General features: G+C 53.2%; 8 protein-coding genes across 8 annotated transcripts in view, besides 10 other annotated features; all 8 read left to right on the forward strand.

The window, feature by feature from the left end:
- Positions 1–436: 436 nt before the first annotated feature.
- On the forward strand, positions 437–1,918 carry Tco025E_02011 (putative conserved RIO1-domain protein; the record flags this gene model as incomplete). Its single annotated transcript, XM_029368947.1, has 1 exon — positions 437–1,918. The coding sequence occupies one exon, from the start codon at positions 437–439 to the stop codon at positions 1,916–1,918; it is 1,482 nt and encodes a 493-aa protein (XP_029230918.1).
- A 356-nt stretch (positions 1,919–2,274) lies between these two features.
- Positions 2,275–2,292: a microsatellite.
- A 245-nt stretch (positions 2,293–2,537) lies between these two features.
- Positions 2,538–2,575: a microsatellite.
- Positions 2,576–2,592: a microsatellite.
- Positions 2,593–2,685: 93 nt separating this feature from the next.
- On the forward strand, positions 2,686–4,377 carry Tco025E_02012 (putative ESAG8-associated protein; the record flags this gene model as incomplete). Its single annotated transcript, XM_029368948.1, has 1 exon — positions 2,686–4,377. One exon carries the CDS (start codon positions 2,686–2,688, stop codon positions 4,375–4,377), a length of 1,692 nt encoding a protein of 563 aa, XP_029230919.1.
- Positions 4,378–4,529: 152 nt separating this feature from the next.
- Positions 4,530–4,559: a microsatellite.
- Positions 4,560–5,181: 622 nt separating this feature from the next.
- Positions 5,182–5,205: a microsatellite.
- A 1,541-nt stretch (positions 5,206–6,746) lies between these two features.
- Tco025E_02013 (uncharacterized protein) lies at positions 6,747–8,048 on the forward strand (the record flags this gene model as incomplete). The annotated part of the gene is made up of 1 exon (XM_029368949.1): positions 6,747–8,048. One exon carries the CDS (start codon positions 6,747–6,749, stop codon positions 8,046–8,048), a length of 1,302 nt encoding a protein of 433 aa, XP_029230920.1.
- A 705-nt stretch (positions 8,049–8,753) lies between these two features.
- On the forward strand, positions 8,754–10,199 carry Tco025E_02014 (uncharacterized protein; the record flags this gene model as incomplete). Its single annotated transcript, XM_029368950.1, has 1 exon — positions 8,754–10,199. The coding sequence occupies one exon, from the start codon at positions 8,754–8,756 to the stop codon at positions 10,197–10,199; it is 1,446 nt and encodes a 481-aa protein (XP_029230921.1).
- A 105-nt stretch (positions 10,200–10,304) lies between these two features.
- Positions 10,305–10,331: a microsatellite.
- Positions 10,332–10,851: 520 nt separating this feature from the next.
- Positions 10,852–14,106, forward strand: Tco025E_02015 (putative kinesin; the record flags this gene model as incomplete). The annotated part of the gene is made up of 1 exon (XM_029368951.1): positions 10,852–14,106. The coding sequence occupies one exon, from the start codon at positions 10,852–10,854 to the stop codon at positions 14,104–14,106; it is 3,255 nt and encodes a 1,084-aa protein (XP_029230922.1).
- A 194-nt stretch (positions 14,107–14,300) lies between these two features.
- Positions 14,301–14,359: a microsatellite.
- Positions 14,360–14,488: 129 nt separating this feature from the next.
- Positions 14,489–14,517: a microsatellite.
- Positions 14,518–14,643: 126 nt separating this feature from the next.
- On the forward strand, positions 14,644–15,609 carry Tco025E_02016 (class I nuclease-like protein; the record flags this gene model as incomplete). The annotated part of the gene is made up of 1 exon (XM_029368952.1): positions 14,644–15,609. The coding sequence occupies one exon, from the start codon at positions 14,644–14,646 to the stop codon at positions 15,607–15,609; it is 966 nt and encodes a 321-aa protein (XP_029230923.1).
- Positions 15,610–15,860: 251 nt separating this feature from the next.
- Positions 15,861–15,932: a microsatellite.
- A 37-nt stretch (positions 15,933–15,969) lies between these two features.
- Positions 15,970–15,990: a microsatellite.
- A 40-nt stretch (positions 15,991–16,030) lies between these two features.
- Tco025E_02017 (SAM domain-containing protein) lies at positions 16,031–18,322 on the forward strand (the record flags this gene model as incomplete). Its single annotated transcript, XM_029368953.1, has 1 exon — positions 16,031–18,322. One exon carries the CDS (start codon positions 16,031–16,033, stop codon positions 18,320–18,322), a length of 2,292 nt encoding a protein of 763 aa, XP_029230924.1.
- Positions 18,323–18,337: 15 nt separating this feature from the next.
- The window catches only part of Tco025E_02018 (UDP-Gal or UDP-GlcNAc-dependent glycosyltransferase), a gene marked incomplete at both ends in the record, with an annotated part of 615 nt that continues 607 nt past the window's right edge, over positions 18,338–18,345 (forward strand). Inside the window, one exon of the mRNA XM_029368954.1 lies at positions 18,338–18,345. This exon is cut by the window's right edge and continues 607 nt beyond it. Within this exon, the coding sequence (XP_029230925.1) occupies positions 18,338–18,345 (8 nt within the window).

Here is an 18,345-nt window from a genome sequence, read left to right on the forward strand (position 1 = left end):
TTTTTTTTTTTTGGGGGGGGGGCTGCTGGACAGTGTGGGGGGTGATTCAGTGGCTTCCCCGCCCCTCCCCCCGCCCAGCCCACTTATATATTCTCGACGGCTGCGTCGGCCGTCTGCGCGGTGGTGGCGTGCCGTCGTGCTGTCGACGACTGCGGCGCGTGCCTTCTGCGCCTGTCTGAACCCTTCTTTTTTTTTCGGTGTGAGCGTGTTTTTTTGCCTTGTTTTCGTCGTCGCTGTTGCTCTCTCCCTCTTCCCGTCACCCGTCCTCTCGCTGCTGCTGCCCGTCGCCCCTTGTGTTGTCTGCGGCGCGTGCCCCCCTGCCCTCGCCTTGCCACCTCCGCCCACCCTTTTCTTCGTTGACTGCCTGCAGGTGCGCCCACAGGGAGAGAGCGGGAGCGTGAAGGAGCGAGTGTAGAGGCGCTGGGAGGGGACAATAATGGTGAAACTCGATGTGTCGCTGCTGCGATTTCTGGAGGAGGAGGATTTTCGCGTCCTCACGGCCCTCGAGATGACGATGCGAAACCACGACGTTGCCCCCACGGCCCTCATTGAACGCATCGCACAGCTCCCCCACGGTGGCTGTCGCAAGCGCCTGAAGTGCCTCCTGAAGCACAAAATGATTCACCACGAGAACACCATGTACGACGGCTACGCCATGAAGTACGGTGCGTACGACTACTTGGCGCTGCGCACCCTGTGCAAACGCGGCACCGTCGCTGCCGTTGGGCACCGCGTTGGCTGCGGCAAAGAGTCCGACATTATTCTCGTGAAGGACGAGGCCGGCAACGAGTGTGTGCTGAAGTTGCAGCGGCTCGGGCGGTGCAGTTTTCGCAGTGTCACACGCAACCGGGACTACAAAGGCGGTGGCCGTACCCGCCACGGTGAGAGCTGGTTTTACCTCTCCCGCCTCGCCGCGGAGAAGGAGTACTCCTTCATGAAGACCCTCTACGACGAGGGTTTCCCCGTCCCGAAACCAATCGATCAGAACCGCCACGCACTCTTGATGGAGCTGGTGGACGGCACGCTGCTAAACAACATCACTGCGCTAGGCGACCCGGAGAAGGTCTACAGGCGTGCGCTGGAGCTCATGATTAAACTCGGCGAGCACGGCCTCGTACATGGTGACTTCAACGAGTTTAATCTCATGATTACGGAGGACATGCGCGTCATCGTGATTGACTTTCCGCAAATGGTCTCAACGAATCACCCCAACGCAGCAGAATTATTTAGTCGAGACGTGGAGAATCTTGCGAATTTCTTCCATCGCCGCTTTAAACTGACGACACTCTTTTACCCAACACTTGAAAAGGACGTGGAGCGCAAGGCAGAACTGGATCGCGTGGTCTTCGCCAGCGGGTGCTTCAGCAGCAGGCAACAACAGGATCTCGAGCGACTTTTGCAAACTCAGCTGACAACGTGCGATGAGGCTGACGCTGAAGACTCTGAGGAGGATGCGGCGGACCCACCGGTTCCCGCAGGGACGACGCCAGTGGTAGCCCTCTCTGCAGCTGGTGCACAGACGTGCGAGGTAGATGAAGCTGATGGCGTTGAGGGAGAAAGTGGAGGGCGGCGGCAGCAGCAGCAGCAGCAGCAGCAGGGGGAAGTAGAAGAGGGTGAGGCTAGTGGCTGTGATGACAACGATGATGTGGGGAGTAGTGTGGCGCGGTCCCTTGACGAGGCGGTTGACGAGGCGGCCGTTGAGAGGCGTGGTCAGCGGCAGCTGCAGCAGAACGTGAACTTTAATCCGGACGGCACCGTCAACGAGAACTACGTGCGGTCGCAGGTGCGGCGTAACCTTCGGCAGAAGGACAACCACCAGTTCAATCTGGGTCTGCATCGCAACGTGCAGAAGGGGCGACAGAAGCAGAAGATACGGCGCCAGGTCAAGCAGGGCATGAGCAACGGATTCTTTGACTAAAGCCCATGAAGGAAAAAGGGGGCCTGTGTTGCTCGGGTCGCGTCCACCTCATTCATTTCTTTTTGTTTCTCACTGCGCCTGTCTATCTGCCGCAGCTTCTTCGTGGAGGTTTGGGTTATCCTTTATCTCCTGGCTAAGAATGCTGCTGCGGCCTTCTATTGGGGCATGCGCGTATGCGTCGAGGCGCTTATTACTCCCTTTTCCCCCTTACCCCGCACACACGTCCCCGGTGCCACTGCATGCCAACCTCTTCTCTCTGCGCTATCAGTGAAGGTGACGGCTAACAAGGCGGAGACGAGAATAAAACGACGCAGTACAATAATAATTTTTAAAAAAGAGAATCACACGTCAAAGACATATATATATATATATATGCATGAAGAGTGGGTAGTGTAATGTGCAATTGAATAGCAAGCAGTGCTTCTTCTTTTACTTTCTCGTGTACGTTACTGTTTCCTGCGTCATCACCGTCTAGGGTTTACTGTACTTGATGTGAACAATGGCACCCTTTTCCGTTCTTCTGCCTTGGGCTTGGGTGTAGCATAAACAACGCGGAGCCATACACGCCCGGCGAGCGAGAGGAAAGGCCGATAGATAGATAGGCGTTTAGATCTCACCCACACCCACACATACACATTGACATAAATTAATTAAAACATATATATATATATATACCCTTACACGCTGAAATCCACGAAGGAGGAGACGAGTGACGGGGAAAGACGAAACGAGTGGAATTCCTGGCGAAGAGTGGAAGGCAGGTTGAAATGGAGGCGACACATCAGCATCCGATATCGTGCTTCAGCTTGTCCTCGCCTTTCCTGCAGGAGATCACAAACACGGGTATTTTTAGCTCCGAAAACAAGGAGAATATCCCTCCCGCTCGTCTTGGAAAGTCCTCAAACGAGGGTGGTAGGGGCTGCAGAAGCAGCTGGAAGAATACTGGCATCACACAACCGCACAACAACTCTCTTACCAGCTGCTGTTGCACACCCATTACAAATCGCCAGCGCACAAGCCACACGGGCTTAACACCTGGCAATAAGTATGCCACAGGACCACCGTGCGCTGGCACGCTGTTTCCAACCAATACGAATATTTTGGATGCCTCCTTGCTAACGGAGAACAGTGCTGGAGATGTAAAGGAGACCAGCTGCCTTATTACCCCGGTGAAGCGATGGAAATGCGTTGATGCCGTGACGAATCTCACTCAGGCTGCCGCGGACACGCCTTTTGCTCAGCAGAGCAAACTCTGTGAGCTGTTTCAAGGAGCAACAGTGCCTCTTCCACCGTCGATGCTCCACACCCCGAATACCAGTCTTGAATCAACGCTGCTGCCAAGAGGCGTCTTACCGGAGAGTGACGAAGACGACGGCGACCTGATGGAAGAGCCGGTAACTAAGAAACCCTGCATATCGGAAGCACTTCGCAGTGTCACACAGTCTCAGCCTTTCTTGCAGCCATTGCAAGAGGAGTTTCCACAACAATGGCTGCTGGAAAAGCAGGAGCTCGCCCCGCCCCCGTCATCATCGACGCCTGCCAATGCGCAGCCTGCGCAAGAGCAACACGCTGTACGACGCACTGGCCCGCCGCCGGCGTACCCTCACAACGAAAAGCGTCAAAAAGTGACACGCGTGGCGAGCAGTAGCACCTCTCTTATTGCCGTCAGTGGACGACGTGTCCCCATCGACAAGTTGCATCTTCTCCTGCGACCAGCAACATCCGAAGGGAAGAGCGGCGTCAAAGGCAACGGTCCCACCACTGCTGATAATGGCAACTTCCCTTCTGGGTTTGACTCGCTCGCTTCTGCGCCACTCTTTCCCTCCTCGCGACCAAGGCCGACCGCCCTAAAGCCAGTGAAGGTGGTATCGCCGCCTGCAGCGGCTACGGTCGCACCCATGAAAAGGCCCTTGTCTCTTCCTCAGACCTGCGACTACGTCATCCTCGAGTTTGCGCGCGGAGTGGTTATGCGGTTTCAGGTGGGTCCCTCCCAACCTTTGCCGGTCATGGGGCGCCGCTATCTTGCAGCGATCAAAAGCAGCCGTAGTCCGTACGGCAACGTCGCCTACGAAGATGCCGGTGTCTGTGTGTATTTGCAACGCCACCACAGTGATGGCAACCTGGCCACCGGGGCGGTGCCGAGGTCGGCGCTGTACGATGGAAGCATCCTCCGCGAGGTAAGTGAGACCATTGCTACCGACGCCGAGCGATTGCAAGAGTTGCGAACCGCGCGTGATAAGGCCACTGTGGAGTGCTGCAAGCAGTTCCGCTTCCTTAACTTACCGTTCGAACTTGTGGATGTCTGCTACACGTTTGATCGGAGCATCTGCATTGTCTACTACGCCATCCAGCCGCAGGAGGGGACAAGCAGCCAACCGAACATATCCAGACTCTTGCGCATGTTGCAGTTCACGCTGCGGACGAAAGTTTTCCTGAAGGGCATCACACGCACAGAGTAGCGAGGAAGCACACAAATGGAAGAAGATGCGAGACACATAAGTGCACGCATTGTATGCGCAGAGAAAGAATGGGGGTGGGGCAGGCGCGTGGCGCCCGTGAAGCCCATTAAATCGTGAAGTGAAGGCGTTACGCACTTCACAGGATGCAGCGCAAAGAGAAATAAAGAAAAGAAAAAAGAAAGCTAAAATCAAACTGAAGTGATGGTTTGATTTGATTCCTTAGAGCGAGCATAGAAGGTGAACGGAGAGAGGAAGCGAAAGGAGAGAAAACTGCGTCTGTGGACCGAAATTGTGCGTGCGTGTGTGTGCCCCATGAGGGTGAGGGAAAGCCAAGCAGAGTAAACAGCTGAAGAAGAGCTGCCGCAGGTGGACACGCAGTCTTACTCTGTCCCCTTTGTTTTCCCTCCGCAACGGAATGGAAATGGTGCAATCTCGCTTGATTATTGTTGACTTCGACAGCAGGCTTTCCCTGTGTGCCCGCGACGTCGCGGGAAGCTCCTGCTGCCCCGCCCGCTCGCACCACTCAGAAGAAGTATGCAACTTCGTGCACGGTTGCCCCAAGTTGGTGTAGAAGTTGTTCTCCGTCGCCGCTCCTCCACGTAACGATCTCAGAGAAGAGGGAGGAACTCTCTCGCTCCCTCGGTGCGTGTGTGTGCTTTGTTTTCGTTGCACTGAAAACCACCGGTGTCCTTCCCCCCTCTTACTAGCACCACACACCCGCAATGGATCTGCGTGCACTTCCCCGTGGAGGGCGGGAAACGTTGCTAGACAAGAAAACAAAAACGAAAAGTGGAAACGGCGAACATACATATATATATATATATATATTCGTTCAGAAACTCCCTTCATTTAGACAATAAATGTACACGAATGCACACGCACCCTGTGCGATGTTCTCCTAATCGATTGTTATTACTGTTAGATGCACTTATTTTAGTAGGCCAGCCAACAAAACGCATAGACACGCAGAAACATACATTGACTTACGTAAAAAAAAAAGACAAGTATATTTTTTTTTTAGCGTGGGGAAGCATTGAGGGAAGAAGATGGTGGCTGCTTCTTCTACTCTACCTGCATATACATATTTATATATTTCTTTTCTTCTTGGCTGGTCTGCATTTCACCGGGCTGCCTTTGTTCGACGAGGTAGCAGCTTGTTTAGATAATAACGTGTCGTGGACCTTTTCCCGCCTCTTTTCCATTCATTGTTTTTCTGTGCCTTCTCTTCTGCACCGCGCCCCAACGCGGGGCAGGCAAGCGTGCCACGGTGACGCGGCTAGAGGAATGAGGCGTTGTGCCCCGAGACGAAACTAAAGGGAAGGAAAAAAGGCAATGATGTTGAAAAAAGAGAAAGAAGAGGAAATATATGTAAGCGTTTGGGAAATAACAGGGAAAACTTGGGGGGAATCCGAGTCTTACCGTGCGTCGCCGCTAAAGGCGGAGGGCGACTGCTCTCGTGCCCCTTGTGGATGGTCTCTGTTTTCAATGTTATGTCTATGCTTTATATTTTCCTTTCCTAGCTGTTCTTGGCGTCCCCAACGCCTCTTCTGTTTCCTGTTTCATTGATGTTACTGCACCCAAGGCGCGTAGTTAAATGAGGACGGAGCACGGTTCTGCGCGCCGCAAAGAAGAGGCGTTTACACCTTGCAGTCATTTTTTGTTTTTGACCAACCAAAGGAGGAGGCCGCGAAGGAAAATATTACTCCTTTTTCCTGAGAGTAGATGAATCGAAAAGGGCTGGCAACCGTCAATGATGCGTGCAACGGGTCTGGGGATGGCGGTCTTGCGTGAAGTATAGCTGCACTGACGAGACGCGAGACGCTTGCACTCAAATTTGGTTGGCGAGGAGGGGGCAGTAGCTGATGGCCGTGCCGTGTGCGGCCAATGGACGCCCAGCATGAATGCCTAGAGGCTCCAAAGCAAATGTCAAGGGGTGCGGAAAAAAGCAAGGCCCTCCGGGGTGCAAGTGGCGCGGAAAGTTCATTTCTGAGTGGAGGCGGCGTGAACGTGTCGGGGGGATGTCTCTCTTGCTTCCGCTCTGCGTGGCACTTTTGTCTGCGCTGCGCCTCTGCGTATGAGAGTTTTTGGAGTGTGTGGAGAAACAGTGAGCGTCCCATCCCGCTGCGTCTTGTCCCCCTTTCCCACTTTTTGCGCCGGGCCAAAATCGCCGCCAACCAAAAAAAAAACTCAATAAGGGTGAAATCATTACACAGTGAGAAGTTGAAAAGGGAGGGGAAAAGAAAAATCGCCGGGGGGGGGGGGTCGTGAAGAAACAGCAGAGGGCAGGCAGCAAACAGGATTAGAAGTCCTCTTCTGATTCCTCAATGCAGCGTCGCACGGTCAGCCCTGGCCGAGGTCGCGGTGGGCGAATGCATGGAAATCCAGGCGGAGTTACACGCCCTGGCCTCAGCAGGCCGAGTGCCGTGGTGCGTGAGCTGCACAAAAACGACGGAACAAACCCGCGAAGTGCGCGCGGCCGTCAGATTGCCTCCGAAATGAAGGGTCTGATGGAGGATGTGTACGGTGGCGCAGTGACGCAGTGTCCCCCCTCCTCATCGGGCGTAGGTGGAAAATACGCACGGTTTAAGCCCTTCTTTAACGCATCCGCCGTATCGCGAAGTTGGCAACAAGGTCCTGCAGATACAACTGGACGCTGCTTTAACGCCAGTGATCGGAACCTGCTTTGCATGGACGTCCATATTAGGAATAAATTGTGCGTGGTGGGCTCCGCGGACCATGGACTCAAGGTTTTTGATATCACGACTGGGAAAGAGAAGAAAAATCTTTACACCAAAAATTATGGTCACACCGAGTGGGTGACTTGTTGCAAGTTTCTTCAAAACAGTGGCCAGATCATCTCTGGTGGAATGGACAGTAAACTGTGCCTTTGGGAGGCCACAGGACCTGTACGCTGCAGCGATCTACTGGGCCATACCGGCAGTGTCAGTCAAGTGGAAGTTAACAGTTCAAGTAATATCGCCGTCAGCAGCAGTTATGATCGTACCATGCGTCTCTGGGATTGCGGCGGCAGCGGCGGCGGACGTTGTCTAGCGACACTCGCTGGGCATAAGGCACCTGTGATGATGTTTTCCTGGTGCGGGGCGCAGGTGCTTTCAGGCGATCGTCAAGGCACGGCAAAGATGTGGGACCTTGAAACAGGCGACTGCCTCGCCACAATGGCCACCAAACGTGGGCAGATTGGGTCCCTCTGGCATCTTCTTCACACGAGTGTGGGCCTCCTTTCCGCCATTGGGGATCAGGGTGGCGTTGTCACTGTCATGGACTTCCCTCGCACAGGTAGTAAGCCCATTTTTCAAGACGTTTTACACCCTGGCGGCGTCGTTAGCGGCATCCGCTCCATTGACGAGACACCGTACTTAGTCACAGCAGGTGCAGATAAAGTCATACTCACCTTGGACCCTCGCGCAAGCTTTGCCGAAGTGCACCGCTTCACCGACCACCGCGACTTTATCTACTCCCTTGAGACATTTGGACCGCTGGTGCTCTCTGGTGGGGGTAACGGCTGGCTGCTTGTGCATGACACCATGACAGGGAAGTGCTGCTACGGCCTTGGAGCCAATGCGGCCGCTGTGCGTGAAATTTTTGCCACCCCCGAACATTTGGTGACGGCCGGTGACGACGGCAACGCGATGGTGTATGACTATATGTAAAGAAGTCTGAGATGTATCTCTGCAGGTGTGAAGCAATCTTGGCAACACCGAGACGCCCTAAGCTCGAAGCAGGAAAAAGACGAGTAAAAGCGAAAGGGTGTAGAGCGCCCTACGACGTGTTGGTGCTGCCGCATCTTTAGCTGCGGCCGTGAGGCAGGACGGCAGAAGTAAAAGGAAAATGCTTCTCCAAAATGGCCAAGCGAGAGGGAAGGAGTGGGGTGTAGGGCGTTTACACGTCAGCCTCTACATGCGTGTGTGCGCAGGGGCAGTGTGTCTGTTCCTTGCCCCCACCGACGAAGGTTAACTGAAAAGCGATAGAAAGGGAGAGGCACGGCGGAAGAACTACCTTCCACAACGAGGTGTCTCCTTCTCTCTCCGTATTTTATTCTTCAGACAGTGATGTTGCACACTTAATATGGAGCTGTGTTTTTTTATATACTACTATTATTATGAGTGGGGGAGGGTCCTGTGTAAAAGCGAGATAAAAAAGAGATCGAGAAAGATGTTCTGCTGCGCTCACACTCTCTTGCTGCTGGTGTTGCTCCGTGAACCGGCTGTCCACGTGCGTTCATGCATCCTCCGACACACACAAGTGCCCTTACACATGCAACCCCCTCTTGTCATGGTTTTTCTTTCGATGCTTTCTGGCCGGCATCTAGCGAAACGCTGAGTCAGTGCAGAGGGTGAAAGAGGAAAAAGTCAAGAATGACACTTCAGCAGCCGCGTCTGTCGATCAGTAATTGCGTGCTCCCTACAGCGGTGGACTGGGCAGTTATGCGTGCCCTGCGTGACTGGCACAACAATGCGAGGGTGGGTGATGCTTCTACTGCGCCCTCAGCGAGGCCCATCACAGAAGAGCCGTCACCATTTTGGATCACAGCCAAGGCGGTACGTTTCTTGGCTAACGCTCTGCCCATGGAGAGGCAGTCGCTACGGACGCCCACCCACGTCCCTATGAATGGCATGCAAACCACACAGAGGAATGGAGCATCACAGATGGGAGGGAATTATTTCACAAATCGAAACCGAATTGTAAACGCCTTTGGTATTTCGTTTGTCAATGCAGCTGACACACCTATATGCTCTGTAGTAGACTCCTGCACGTGCGCCTCTTGTGGGTTCCCCGTGAGTGAGTCTGGAGACATTATATGGGAGTTGCTGGGAAAGGTGAAAGGCATGAGCCGTCTGCGCTTCGCATTACCTACAGCGCCTGAGGGTGATAAGCATGGCGCTGATTCAATGCGTTTCCCCTCGCTCTTCCAATCACCGTACTGGCTAGCGGGTGAAGGCCTAGAGCGGCGATGGAAAGGGGTCACCATCGCGCCGAACGTCACCCCAGTGTACGTGGAGCACAGCTCGCATTGGTTTGTCAATGCAGAGCAAACGAGTGACGCCTCACGCTTTGATTGTCTGTCATGCACACCGCATCGGCGGCACCAGTGCCTCACCAAGGATGGGGTGTGCTTTGTCTCCTTGAATTTATCCGCAAAGCTTGCCGAAGCGTTTTTGGAGATGACTAAAGGCCCAGGGACGACGCAGTTGGCGCCTGGCGATTTCTGCAAACCCGCTCAAGCGCGGCGCAACTCCCACGAACATTCTTGCTTTTACGCCGAAGAAGCACAACCGCAACAGACGACTGAGGACCCCAGCAATCTTTGGCTGGATGTGGGGCTTCTCGAGAGCGCTGGATGGTCCCTGCAGGAGGCGGCTGTCGGGGTGGAACTGCAGCCACGTCAACTGACGATGGCGACACGGAGCTTTGTAAGCGACACCAACTCCGCCAATGTGGGGGCAAAACCAATCGTCGTGGTGAACGCGGGGTTTGTTCGAGAACGGGATTCGCTGTTGGATGTTATTGCATACAAGCCTCAGTACATTGGCCTCGAACAGAACACGTTTTTTGCCCCAAGTACAACGGTGCGGCTGGCCCTGCTGGCCCACACGATGCGGTACACCTCGCCGACATGGATCGCGGCTGCATTTGCAGAGAGGGTCGGCCTTCGTGGGAGAAAAGGCCACGCAGCCACCGGCGTGGAGGTAGAACTCCATTGCAACTCTCAGACAGCGACGACAAAAATTGTTCTGATCAACTCAGACGAGCTTGAACTCACGCAGGAGCGCATCGCAGATCTGCGCGGCCGAAAAGCGTAGTGCAAGTCACATCCTCACAGCTAAGTTGTTTGTTTTTTAATTATTTGGGGGAGAATCGGTGGGGGATTAGTGTCATCCGGCGATATACTCCTTGTTGCATCTGTTTTTATGTTTTCACTTATTTATTTATTTTCCCCTTTTCGATTTCTTTTCCTGTGCTGCGGCACAGAGGTGCTTTGCTTCTTCTCTACACGGCACGCATCCACGCATGCTTGCTTCCTTGCGCCGTGCACTTTATTTATTGCGAGTTTTGTGTGCTCTGCTCAATATGCACTGTTATTCTCTTATGTTTCCCCCTTTTATTTGCGTCCCCTCGCGCCCCCTCCTCCTTCTCTTTTTGTTGCATTTGCCTGCACGGAGGTGTTTTGGGCCAGCGCGGCCCAACAGCCGGATTGTCTGGTGGGGAGCTCCGCTTGTGTATCTGTGTCGCGTGCGGCCCGGCAATAAACTATATACAAAAAGTCAAAAAAAAAAGGGTGGGGGGCCGGGGGCAGCAAAAGGAACGAGAGAAGAAGAAGGAGATCACGAAACCTTAAAAAGAAAAAGTTACTTTTTTTTTGTAGTGGTGACTTCTTCGTCCTCATTGTTTGTTGCTTTTGCCGTTCTTGTAGTCGCAGCGTATTCGTGCAGCTAGCACTCACTCAAACTGGTGATGGAGCAGAGGATAACTGTGGCGGTGCGTATTCGCCCTCCGCTGGAGCAGGAGCGCTTTGAGCCCCTCTGCGCTTACAGGGCCAACGACGGCATTTCCGTCATCGTCAAGAATGAGGAGGGTCTCGGCGCTCCTGTCACGTTCCAATTTGACGACGTTTTCGACACCAGTGATGACCAGCGTGACGTCTACGAGGAGTGTGTGCAGGAGCTTGTGGATGCCGCGTTGCAAGGTGCCAACACAACTGTTCTCACCTACGGCCAAACGGGCAGCGGCAAAACATACACTATTCTTGGTTCCATGTCTGGTGGGGACCTGCCCGAGGGGGCTGGTATATTTCCTCGCGTGTTTCATGATGTATTTGCCTATAGAGATGCTGTACTAAAACAGCAATACCTTATTGTTTTTCTTTCCGCGGTTGAACTCTATATAGATGACGTCATGGATCTGCTTTCCCGGCGAAAAAAGATAAAACTTCGCGAAACACCTGAAGAGACACTGACCCCAGGCGTGAACACCATTGAATTGCTGACAATGACGGATGTGCTGCAGGCGTTTAATATGGCCAACGCCTACCGCTCCGTTACATCCACGAAATTGAATGACTCCAGCTCACGTTCACACGCGTTGTTCTTTATTGATATCTTTCAGGTGCCCCTCTCAGCCTCTCCGCAGCGTCCAACGCGAGAAAAACTGATTGACGCCAGTGGCATTCCCATTAGCGGCTCCATTAAAGGGCTTGTGCGCTCCCGCATTGCGTTGGTGGATTTGGCGGGCAGCGAGAGGGTGAAGCGGTCAGGCGTGGAGGGGCAAGCCATGGTGGAGGCGCAGGCAATCAATAAGTCCCTCTCAGCGCTTGGGACGACTATTAATGCCATGTACACGGAGAGCAACCACATCCCGTTCCGGGAGTCAAAACTGACAAGGCTCCTTAAACACTCGTTTGTCGACAGGGCGTCACGCCTGCTTCTTATTGGTCAGATTGCCCCACCCAACGCGAGCGCGCAGGAGTCGCAGGGGACCTTGCGCTTCTGTGACCGCGTGAAGGGCCTTAAGGCGGGCAAAGTGACCGCCTTTCTCGACCCTGCGGAAGAGGAGCGCTACCTTAGGTCGCTGCGCCAGCAGGAGGAGCTCACTGCCGAGCTTCGCATTGCCGCTGTTGAGTACTACTACCAACCAATGCGTCCTCTTCTCCTGGCGCGAGTACAGAACATTAGCGTGGATCAGGCTCGCCGAACATGCATCGCTTCGCTGCAGAAGGACGCAGATAGTATTGTGGCACGCAAGGAAGAGGAGTGCCTTCGCGCCATGGAGGCGGAGATTGAGTTGGAGCAGAGAGAGAAGGTGCACGCGTTTGTGGAGAAAATGAACCAAATGATTGACGAGTATGAATCGGTGTCTCAGGCCGTAAAGAAGATGAAGAAAGAGGTCAAGCGACAGAAGGAAGCACAGAAGGCGGAACAGGAGGAAAAAGTTATGGAGGCCAAAAAGGCCAAAAAGAACCGTGTAAAAAATCAGGCGAAGGTGGAGGAACTAACTGTCGCTGTTCAAGAGGCGGATAGGGTTCTGAGCGAACTCGAGGCGGCGTGTGCGGCTCCTTTGGACGAAGACGCAAAGGAGCCTGCAGAGGCGCTCACAGTGGAGGAAAGGCCCGAGGACAACTCAGTTCATCTGTTGATGGAGACCTTCCACGCTCACGCGACGGAGCTTGGGCACCTTCATGATTTATACGCCCATTGGTTGGGGGCCACGCAGCGGCAACGCTCGCAGGTGCGCCGCGCGAAGCTTTTATCTTCTGCCATCATCATGGATGGCACGCTGGTGTACGATATCATCGACTTCGTCATTGACCGCTCAGTTGACATCGCCGAGGGGGCAATTAGCCCGAGGCAGAAGTACTCGTGGGGCGATATAGATGGCTTCAGTTGCGCCCTGCGCAGCTGGGAGCACTTGTATCCGCCGTTGGTGACAACAGCGGTGAGCGGAGACGAGGCATGTGTTCCGAGCGCGTACCACAACATCACCTTTCTCAGCTCCGACGATAGCGACGGGGAAAACTCGCACCATCGTGAGGAGACGCGCATGCGTCGTGTCGCAGGCGAATTTGCTGACGAACAGTTACTCGCACATGGCGAGGAATCCGAGCCGTCGATACAAAGCCCAAAGAATGCATTAGGGGGCGCGGCGGCGCAGGGAAAAACTAGGGAAACGGACAGAAGTGCAGCACAGCGAAGGAGAAACATGGAATACGGAGTTACACCGACCCCAGCAGAAGGTGGGACTGCCGCTGCGCATGAGCGTGACAATGAGGACGACTATGGTGACGCGGAGGAGCGTGGCCGCGAAGAAAGAGGAACGGAGACTCTCGGCCCAAGCAAGGAAGAGAATGAGGTTGGCGAAAATGTGGAGAATGTTGACCAAAAAAGGCCAAAGCGCGCTATGCGTGATAATGAATACCTCATGCGCGTATACGACTCCCCAACCCTCGTGCAGGACCTTATCCGATTTCTACGTTGTGGAACTGTGATGCTAAAGCATGGACGCAGCGGAAAGCCACACCGTCGTCACTTTTGGGTTTCAATTGCACAAAACTCACGGAAACTACTTTGGTCGGACCCCGAAACAAAAATCGCAGCAGAGCGCTCATCGATTAATCTCGACGATGTCGGCTTCCTCCAACTGGGGTGCCTCAGTAAGGTCTTCAAACGCCACCACGTCCCGCCGACGGACCCCAGCTTCTACCGCAGCTTCACCGTTGGACTGAAGGACGGCGGACGCACGGTCGACATTGTCGCCGACACCCTGCCGGACTTCGAGGCGTGGATTGTCGGACTCTCCAACTTGGTACGCGTGGACCCTGTGTGGGGCGGAAAACTTGACATTACAAAGGAGACACAATTTGACCACCTCAACTGCTTCGAGGCAGCTCTCTGTGAGAGCAACTACATCTACCCCTCGCAGTACATTGCGCTTAAGAAGCGAGTAAAACGGATTGCGTCAAAGGCGCTGACCGCCTTGGAAAAGTGCGGCAACGATGCAGCAAAGGCCCAAAAGCTGCTTTCTGGGATCCATCCCCCGGCGGTGAACGATAAGGGGGCGGTGTACCTCACCAAGGGGGAGCTCCGGTTCATTGGACAAAGTGAGATGGATATTCTCCGCATAACAAAGGTGTGGATTTTGTTTCAGCAGATGAACCTGGTCTATGATGACAACTTCGTCCCGGCAACAACGTTCGGTGTCACTGAGCGCCACTAACAACGTTGTTGCTCCTTCGGAAATGAGTGGCGCATGTCATCGCTCACTCCCGCAACACGCGCCACGTCGCCCCTTTAACTCTCATATGTGCCTACTTTTTTCACCCCTGAATGTAAAAAAAAAAGTATCCCCCTGCGCCGTCTGTAAGTGGTAATAGCGTGTCCTTAATAACAAGAGAAAAGGCTTTGGGGGAGTCTTTCTTCTATTCAGTGCTTGTGTGTTTCTTTTTTCTTCTTTTATTACTGTCTTTGTTGTTATTGGTGCTGCCCTGAACACTGCTGCAATTATGACTCCGTCACAACCCCACTGCCCGAGGCAGGGGAGCACTCCATGTACACCACCTCCCCACCCCCACTTTTTTGTTCCATTTTTGTTTTACTTTTCTCTCTCTCTCTCTCTCTCTCTCTCTCTGTGCGTGTGTGTGTTTCTTCTTTTCAATTTGCTCCCGATTGCGTGGGCAGGGCACGTAGTCTATTACGCAAACCCTCAACAGAAACACGCATTGGCTTAAAAAAAAAGATATAACCTTGCAGCGTCATGTCGGCGAATTCCCCAAACTCAGCACTACTCGTTGCTGTCGCAATCGCTTTGCTGGTTGTGTCAGGGCCAACACACGCGTGGTGGTGCAAAGGGCACATGGTGGTGAATGAGATTGCCAAGCGCCACTTGAACCAGAACGCGGCTGCATTGGTGGAGGCGGCGGCAGCCAACCTCAGCCTCAGTGGGCCATTTCCACAGTTTATTGATTTTGTGCAGAGCGGCTGCTGGGCCGATGATCTCAAGTCCTTTGGGCTTGATGTCATGGAAACCTGGCATTTTATTGACACCCCATACAACCCGCAGAAGGTGCCCATCAATAAGGATCCTGTGGCGACGGTAAATGTAAAAACTGCTATCGAGTCCCTGACAAAGACTCTGAAGAAGTATAAGAAAAAACCGGTTCCCTACGTTATCAGTTTTGCCATCGCGAATCTCGCCCACTTTTACGGGGACATCCACCAGCCTCTGCACTCCATTACCTTGTTTTCTCCTGCGTACCCAGACGGCGACAGGGGCGGTAATCTTGAGGTGGTGCAAGTCCGTGGTGCCACGATGAAGCTGCATGCGGTGTGGGACTCCATTTGCCAGGGTGAGCAGCCAGACCCGCCACGACCGTTAAGCAGCAAGGAATACGCGAAGCTGAGGGCGTATGCCGACTATCTAGAGGACACGTACAAGCCCACAGCAGCGGAGAAGAGTGAAACAAACGTGACTGTGATGGCAGGGGAGAGCTACAAGATTGGCGTGGAGGTCGTCTACCCTGGAGTTCGGAACGGTGTGGAACTCACGCAGGATTACCTTGAGCGTTGCAAGGCGGCTGCAGAGCTGCGGCTGGTACTTGCCGGGCACCGACTAGCCGCGGTACTTAATCAGGTGTTCAGTGACGTTGCCACAGACCAGAGCCCGAAATCAAAGCCACATTGTCGTGGCCCATGTTCCTTTTTGCAGGTATATTTTAGCTAGGTGGCGCCTGAAAAAGGAGAACAAAACAAATCAACAATTAGTTACTCTACTTCTTTTAACGTTTTTTTTCTTTTAGTTGGTTGTTTGGTTCGTAAATACTAGGGTTAGTTGCTAGCCATGTGTTTCACGGTGTGCTGTCACTGCACATGTATCTATTCCTCGGCATCGCAGTGGCCGAATGATTTTTTTTTTTCCTCCAAGCTGTTTCAGCTGCCCGGGCATGGTAGAGCGTCGGATGACGGAATTAAAGGTTTCTCTTGTTTTTTTTCTTTTTTGTTTTTTTTTTTAGTTTGAACTGCTCGTATCCTTTGTTTTTTTTTTTTGCGTGTGTGCGTTTTTGCATCAGCTCCAGCCCTGTTTCTATTACTACTACTACTACTAGTCTTCCCCGTCTAGTGTCTTAGTTTTCCACCGTGCAGCAATGGAGGGTAAGGCGTACATTGATGGCAAGGCAGTACCGTGTCTCATGACGCTGTGCCAGGTGCAAGCATTATTTCCTCAAGGCGTACTAGGCCTTCGTGAATGCTTTGGTGGGAAATCCTATGTTATTCCCGAGGCGGATGGTAGCGTCCGTCTTAAGGCAGGTTCTTCGTATTCGCTGGGGTCGAGTGCTGCTGCAAGGGAGTGGTCGAGCCCAGGTGCAACTCAGGGAAGAGTAAGCGAGGCCCGCAACTGGGATCCTTCCGCGACCACTTTGCCTCGTTCGGCCGCTGTGTTCGTTAATACCCCCGTGGCAGTGTCTACTTCGGATGCGGCTGATGAAACGCTTCTTATTCCTTGCCCCAATGCACTGTCGTTCCATGCGGGAAAAAGTGTGCAGGGCAATGATCTTACACCTCTCCCACAAGAGACGGAATTGGGCACACGGGGCAGTAACATGAGATATAATCTTGGGGAGGCAGGTTCCTTTGTGGATGATGAGGATGGTCGTAGACATGTCGATTACTCTGGGAATTTGCCACGCATTTTGTCTCAGGTCCGTCTTGGGGACACCCCCGGAAAGCACATTCAAGATCGCGTTCATGAGTATGTCTTTCTGCCCTCACTCGCGATCCGCATAATTGACACGCTTGAGTTTCAGCGTCTTCGTTCGCTGAAGCAGCTTGGTACCACCGTCTTTCTTTATCCAGGCGCAACACATACGCGTTTTGAGCACTCCATTGGTGTGGCGCATTTGGCGTCTGAAATGGTTCGTCATATTGCGATTTGTCAACCAGAGTTGGGTATTACACTAGCTGATATCCTCTGTGTAACTGTTGCAGGGCTCTGTCACGACATTGGGCATGGTCCATTTAGCCATCTGTTTGAGACAATTGTGAATCGTATTCGTGCAAAGGAAGGGAAGAAATCACCGTGGCATCATGAGCAAATGTCAGTTCGTCTTCTGCGTCGTATTCTCTCCAATATTGATCTTGAAGAATATAATCTGACAGATGAGGATGCCCGTTTTATAGAGCTTTGCATAACGGGGCTTTCTCCTAGGTTACCGTGGCCCACCGACATTGGACGTCCGCCGTGCAAACGTTTTCTTGTGGATATTGTCGCAAACAAGCGCAATGGTCTGGATGTAGATAGGCTTGACTACTTTCTCCGAGACTCGCTCGCCTGCTATGGTCGCGCCTCTCTTGACGTACATGTTCCTCGTCTACTGAGCGCCTGTAAGGTGTTCTGCTACGAGGGTGAGTATCAAATTTGTTTTGAGGAAAAGATGGCCCTGAATCTCGGGGACATTTTTAATGTCCGGGCAAAACTGCATAAGCACGCGTACCAGCATCGGATCGTTAAGGTCACTGATTACATGGTTTCCGATGCCCTGCTCGAGGCCGATAAGTACTTCACGGTGCGTGGCGCAGACGGTGATCCTATTCGCATGTCGGACTGTGTGGAGGATGAGGTGGGCTTCTGTCAACTTGGGGATTGGGTGTGTAACGCCATTGCCGCCTCTACTGATCCGCGTTTGCAGAACGCGCAGTCAATCATTCAGCGCATTAATGAGCGGGACCTATACCGGGTTGTCGATATGGCCATGTTCTCGCTGTTTCAAGTAAGGGCGACAGAGGAAAGCATTCATAAAGAAATATTGACTCGGTATAGAGAATTGGTAAACGATGAGCTGCTGTGGGATGCAGCTGAAAAGACGTTGATTGTCTCGTTCATTGTGATCACGTTTGGTAGCCTCGACGACCAGGGGTATCCCGACGATCCCATCAACCACGTCACGTTTTACAACCCAAAGGATATCGGGTTAGGTGCCTTCAAGCTTCCAAAGACACGTGCGAGCCCCCTGTTTTCGCCACGTGACTACGGGGAGAAGATGGTTCTTGTCATGGTGCGCGACGAGGTGTTCCTCGACGGCGTCAGGGCGGCGTTTGACGCATGGAAGGCTGATTACGGCCCACGCTTGGGGGTGGCCGTGCCGACAAGTAACATACGGAAAGATGAGACCCCTGGGAAGGGATCTGCGAGGGCAAAGCGCACGAAAGAAAGCAATATCGCACTAACAAGTGACGACGTTGTTCCTTTTGAAGAAATGCAGCGGCGCGCACAATCGGCCTCTTCGTCGCAGGAATCATTCCAGAAGAGACAAACTGTGCAACTGGATTTAAAGAGAGCTCGAACCCCCAGCTGCAGACCCTATGTTTCACAAGAAGAACACTCGAATGAGGAGGAGCGGATCGGTGAAGACCTGAAAAGAATTCGCCGCTCCGACTAGGGAAGAAAAAGAGAAATGTCAAA

Source organism: Trypanosoma conorhini (genome assembly GCF_003719485.1).
Source record: "Trypanosoma conorhini strain 025E chromosome Unknown Tco_14.4_contig_00074, whole genome shotgun sequence".
NCBI classification, from domain to species: domain Eukaryota; phylum Euglenozoa; class Kinetoplastea; order Trypanosomatida; family Trypanosomatidae; genus Trypanosoma; species Trypanosoma conorhini.